This window comes from Microtus ochrogaster, chromosome 7 (genome assembly GCF_000317375.1).
Source record: "Microtus ochrogaster isolate Prairie Vole_2 chromosome 7, MicOch1.0, whole genome shotgun sequence".
NCBI lineage: Eukaryota > Metazoa > Chordata > Mammalia > Rodentia > Cricetidae > Microtus > Microtus ochrogaster.
Window position 1 is genome coordinate 26,589,719 of NC_022014.1, and position 6,147 is coordinate 26,595,865.

Consider the following 6,147-nt stretch of genomic DNA (forward strand, 5'->3'; position numbering starts at 1 on the left):
AAAAAAAAAAAAAAAAGTCAAATAGTATCTATTGTAGGCATTCTGGGCCAACAGGCATCAATCACTGGTGTTGTGGTGGTATTTATACAGCAAGGAATACAACACATTTCCAAGAATTCTTCACTGACAGAAATTCAGTAGTAGCAGTAATCACAGTGATGGGGTGTAGTTTTTAAACACTGGTCTCCTAAGAGGAGAGGAATTCTGTTGTGAGGAGATAGTGGCTTGCTTTGTTCTGATGCAAAGTTAGTGCCTCCTAGGAAATCCCATGCCGATCTGTATCGAGTTGTTACATAACTCATCTAAAAATATCATTTCATTCAGCTCCATTCTGCCAGATGCTGACAAAATGTGCGAGCAAATGGCTTTAATTGGCTGTGTTCGTTTCTGGGGGGAGCGCTTGCGCATTCCTGTCAAATGCTTCTGATACCTGCCTTTTAGCATGTAAATCTCTCCCAGCAGAGGGTGAGGTCGCTGCTCCTTCACTGGGCTGTAAGTGACCTCTGAAATGTGAACAGTTCCTTTGGCTTGCTTTGAGGTTGGAACCCACTGCTGGGAGTTGGAAAATGTCGTTGAAAGGCTAGGCTTTAACTTTGATAGCCCTGAAGTCTGAGAGAAGCTTGACCCCAGGTGCAGGCGAGGTGAGTGCATCCTAAGTCCTGCACCTCGGGGCTGTCTTGCCTGGAAGCTTTAGGCCAGGCTCAAGGAGGACCAGGCTCAAGGAGGACGGCTTTTGAGGTCACATCATAAGCTAATTTCCAAAAGCACCCAACATTTGTTAGCAATGGTGGAGGGTTTGTCTTTTGATTCGGAAAAATTCCAATCTTAGCCCTGGGCTAAAATAAACCACTAGGAAATGTAAGCATGGCGAATTCACTCAAGTGCAGGGCTGTGGAGCCCACAGAACTGCTGAGCTGCTGTTTCTAAAGAAATGCATGATGTTGGAGAAATAATCAAGTTCCCTGTGGAAGTTAGTGCAGCGCCACACGACAGGCCCGACTGTTTTATGCAAAGTACATCTGAATATTACTGTGTTTATATGTGTGTGTAGCATATGTGTACTTGTATGGATGTGTGTTCACCACATGTGGAGGTCAGAGGTTGACTTTGAATGTTTTCTTCCATTCCTTTCTACTTAACTTTCTGGGACCAAGGCTCTCACTGAACTCACTGACTAGCAAGCTCTGGGGATCCTCTGATCTCTGACCCCCACCCCAGTGACTGGGTTACATATGTGCTCTGCCACACCTGGCTTTTTACGAAGGTGTGCGATGGGGATCTGAACTCAGATGCCTTCCTCTATTACTCTTCCCTTATGATTTTGAGGTCTCTTACTGAACCTGGAGCTTGGTCAGACTGGATGTTATAAATTTTGAAAGGGACACAAATATTCAAACCAAGGCACGCTGTGTGTACATTGTACTAAAACAGAAAAACTGGACTCTAGTGTTGCATGCTGGAGGCCCAGTGGAGCATTTGGCGTGTATGGGTTAGGGGTAGAAACAACGACCCTGCTGTGCAGTGACCCAGAATGACAACATTTCACGCTGGCATCGTTAGACCAAGCATCAGTCACGATAGTCTCAACTCCCGGAAATCGATGACCAGAAAACCCCATCACTGCAGTGTTTCAAAGCGAGAGTGAGGCTGCATGCTCAGGTTCAAGCCGCTTGCCCACTGGCCGAGCAGGGAAGCCGTTCCCGGCTAATTGCATCACTTTTGATGGCAGCAGCTATAGGAAATGTGTCCAAAGGACAGAAACTTGAGATTATTCATTATGGGAAATGGTTGCTCAGAAAATAGTCCAGGGACTACAATAAAGTCAGTAATCACTTTTTTGTGTAACAAATAATCAGTTTCACATGGTTTTCTTTTCCCTGTAATGAGCTGTCTGGAGTTCTAACACTGTTCAGAGCTGTTCACTGGAGAATATCAGTGCTGAGCTGGATGTGAATCCAGCCTCTGAATCTCTACACTATATGACAATTTTCAAAAAGCTGATAAAACAGGCTGCAGCTCAGTGGTAAAGGACTTGCGGGCAAGCGTTGGGGCCTGAGGTCAGTTTAGCTAAGTTTAAAGTTGAAGTTGAAGAAACAATCGCAACAAAGTAAAAGGGATTGACATTTGCACCCACACAAAAGCCAGGAGCAGAGGTGCTCTTCTGCAACCCCAATAATGGGAACGGTCACAGAAACTAAGGGTGTGTGTGTGTGTGTACGTGTGCGTGTGCGTGACAGCCTCACACCTACATACATGCACGAGTGCATGATGGCCCAGAGGATAAGATGCGGGAAGCCAGTTCTCTCCTTCTACCATGTGGGTTCTGGAAAACTCAGGCTGTGAGGCTGGACTGCAAGTGCCTTAACCCCCTGGGCTGTTTCACTGGCCCTGAAATTTTATTTTGGAGACAATATTAGAATATTTAAGAGAACATATGATTCATTTTTTTTTGTTTTACTAATTAGATTGGCAGAAGGCTTTCCTATTAAGACATTTAGGTATCAAAATATGCATCCGTTTATAAATGCAGCTATAAAAGACCAAGGGTTTTAGCTAAGTTTAAAGTTGAAGTTGAAGAAACAATCGCAACAAAGTAAAAGGGATTGACATTTGCTAAATTCAAAATAATCATTTATTTATTTTATGTGTATGAGTGTCTTGCCTGGATATATGTCTATGCCTAGAGCCCACAGAGGCCAGGAGAGGACATCAGATAGCTAGGAACTGAAGTTGCAGAGGTTGTGAACGACCATGTGGGTGCTAGGAACAGAACCCAGGTTTTTTGAAAGAGCAGCAAGTCCTCTTAACCGCCAAGCTGCCCTTACATTTGCTAAATTTCAAATATTGTAGTATCTTTTTAAAGATCACTTTCAGTTTTATTTATGTGTTTGTGTGCCACATGCGTGTGAGTTGCCCAAGGAGCTGAAGCTACAGGGTTGTGAGTCATCTGATGTGGGAACTGGGAATCAGCTTCCGTCCTCTGTAGAATCAGCAAGTGCTCTCAACCACTAAGGCGCCTCTCCAGCCCTGAACTTAAGTCAAGTTAAGAAGCAGCTTGAGAAAATCTAAGTGCAGTGTATGGAACTCGCCTACATTCTAAAAAGCATAGATTAGTGGAAAGCAGAGGGTAGGTCGTCAATTCAGTAAGGAACTGTGCTCTCGGGGTGACAGACAGACTGTGGCTGGTGAGGAACTGTGCTCTCGGGGTGACAGACAGACTGTGCTCTAGGGGTGACAGACAGATCGTGGCTGTGCCACATGAAAAGCAGAATCCTCATGCTTAGAGACATAGACTCAAATATTTGACCCTGAAATGATGTAATACGTGATGTTTACTTTAAAATAATTAGGCTGCAGCCAGGTGACGGTGGCGCACACCTTCAATCCAGTACTCGCGAGGCAGAGGCAGGTGGATCTACTTTGAGGCCAGCCTGGCATACAGAGTGAGTTCCAGGACAGCCAGGACAACACAGAGAAACCCTGCCTTGGAAAAACCAAAATAAAAATAAAACAAAACAAAACAAGTAGGCTAATGGATAGGGGTGGGGAGAGAGACACGTGGATGAAAGAAGATTGGGTATCTTTGTTTGTTTGGATTTTATTTTTGAGGCAGGGTCTTACAGTGTAGTCCTGGCTGTCCTGAAACTCACTACATAGACCAGTCTGGCCTCGTACTCACAGAGATCTGTCTGCCTCTGCTTCCCAAGTGCTGGGGTTAAAGGCATGTGCTACCATGCTGAGTTAGGCTATCTATCTATCTATAGATAGAAAAGAGGTTCATTAGCTTACCTACCTTTCAGTATGTGTGCAATTTTTTTATGATGTAAAGTTGAAAAAAAAAAACTCAAGGAGCAAAAATTTATTTTTGGCAGGACTAGGGATTGAAGCCATGCAGGCTGAGTGCCTCCTGTCAGGGAGGGCTTGATGGCAGGATCAGGAGACTGATCTCACATTTTCATCCCCACACAGAGTAGAAAGAGAGAAAACAGGAAGTGGGATGAGACCATAAACCCTCAAAGCCTGCTTCCAGCAAGGCTTTACCTACTATAGGTTCCATAACCACCCAAACAATACCACCCAGGGACCAAGTGTTTAGTTTTTGAAGGGCGTTTCTCATTCAAACCACAACAATGGCCAATGCTTTGCTGAGGACATTCTCCGGGAACTCATACCATTTGTGTGAGTGATAATGTAACAGGGTGAGGAGGGGCTAGTCAGATCCACTTGGTGCCCCCCCCCAGGGGGTTCCGTAGTTGGGTGAGCATCTATGCTTTGGCGACACGTGATCAGACTGTCTGTGGGGGGGAAGCGAGGCTGGGTCTTCTGAATGCACCTGGTCACGATTTCCAAGGAGCACAGCCTCACTGACTCCAATCCTTTCCGTCAGGTTATGGAAGAGATTGCTTCCCAGGAGAAAAACATTGCCGCTCTTGAGACCGCCATCTTGGACCAAGAAGGACCTGCTAAGGTCGCGCACACGCGCCTAGAGACCAGGACACACCGGCCTAATGTGGAACTGTGTCGTGATGTTGCCCAGTATCGACTGATCAAGGAGGTTCAGGAGATCAACCAAAATGTTGCCAGGTGGGCTAGGCCCTGCCGGGATGTGACTTCAGACCGTGTTGTAAATTGCAGGGAGGGGCATGGCCAAGGGTGCTACTGGCTCTGTCAGGTTGCAAGGATGCCCTCAGTAGACACCAGGTCTGATAACTCCAGCCAAGGCTGCTATTATCCATGAAGTAGATCTCAACCACAGGACATTTTGTTATAAAGTCCAAATTCAGATGTTTAGATAATATCTGCCGCTCTAAATTTTGGCATTTTTTTCCCCAGTGGTGAAAATAAAGCTCTTGCGTTCGCTAGGCAAGAACTCTACCACGGAGCAGCGTCCCCCAATTCTTGTTATTTTGAGACCAGTTCTTGCTAAGTAGTTGGGGCTGGCCTTGAACTTTCTATGTAGCCTAGGCTGGCTTTTAAGTCGTCATCCATCCCTTGAGAGCTGGGTTTACAGATAGTGTCCCACGACATCCAGCACATATATATCGTAAGACTGCTGTGGCCACCAGCCAGAAAACACTGCCTTGAGCGGCAAGCAAGGGGATGAGCGCTGTCAGTTTGGCTGACTATCCAAGCACATCACCACGCTCCTGGAGAAAGTGGTACAGAGCAAGTGATGGTTCTCCATGTTCTCCTCCTCCTCCTCCTCCTCCTCCTCCTCCTCCTTCCAGGTTAAAGGAGACCTTGGCTCAGGCTCAGATAGAGCTGAAGGCGCTGTACCGCAGGCAGCTGGCCCTGCAGGAGGAAATCCAGGTTAAGGAGAACACCATCTACATCGACGAGGTGCTGTGTATGGCGATGAGGAAGTCCATCCCCCCTCGCGATGGCGATGACCATGGGTCCTGGGAGGGGGGCATCCGAGCGGAGGCCATCTGCTGTTAGATGCTGTTCAGATTCTCATTAAACCACATCATACAACAACAGTAGCACCAAACTCGTGTTTTGTGTGGGCAGAGCTTTGGAGCCTGCCACAGCCTCTTGGCAGGGCATCTCAGGCCCTCTGGGGTCTATGATTTCTGTCCTAGCGTGGCTGTTGATGAGGTTGATATTTCACAGTTCTATGCTATGTATCAGAACCAGCCACGAGGAGCTCACAGGACTTGGGGCCGCAAGAGGGAACCGTTGGAGATCCATTCTACTCACATGATCAGGCTGGGTTTCCTACCAGGCATACCCTTTCCTTCTCATAGAATGGGATGCAGGGGTCTGGACACGCATTTATCCTAGGAAACAATTTGCTACAGGCTTAGATGCCCCCTCCCACCTCCTGGCAGTTCATCACAAGTCTATGCAAGTGTTACAGAAAGAGATCAAAGAGAAGGTGGTGAGGGGCTCCTTTCTCCGAGTAAGTAGAAGATATGCTAAGGTCAAGTTCAGTCTGGGGGCAGGGACAAGTAGTGGCAGGACAATCGCTGGTGCCTGTGGTTGTGAGGTCAGAGAGGAAATGTTCCTGGCTCAAAGGCTCAGGGAAGGTTCCCAGAGTAGCAGTGGTGACTTTATATTTGCTGTAGGATTCCTACACACAGAGCCGCAGTTTCTGACAGACAGCTGGGAAAGACAGCAGCCTGGGCTGGGTAGGGAAGGCAGTGG

The 6,147-nt window shown here is 47.0% G+C and overlaps 1 protein-coding gene across 2 annotated transcripts in view; it reads left to right on the top strand.

Annotated features, from left to right (window-relative positions):
• The window catches only part of Tekt1 (tektin 1), a 24,871-nt gene extending 19,393 nt beyond the window's left edge, over positions 1-5,478 (top strand). For both annotated transcript variants that reach the window (XM_005349628.3, XM_026780640.1), the window contains 2 exons: positions 4,388-4,584; positions 5,229-5,478. In XM_005349628.3, coding sequence (XP_005349685.1) covers positions 4,388-4,584; positions 5,229-5,439 — 408 coding nt within the window. In that variant the 3' untranslated portion in view covers positions 5,440-5,478. The remainder of the gene's footprint in view (positions 1-4,387; positions 4,585-5,228) is intronic.
• The last annotated feature ends 669 nt before the right edge of the window (positions 5,479-6,147 follow it).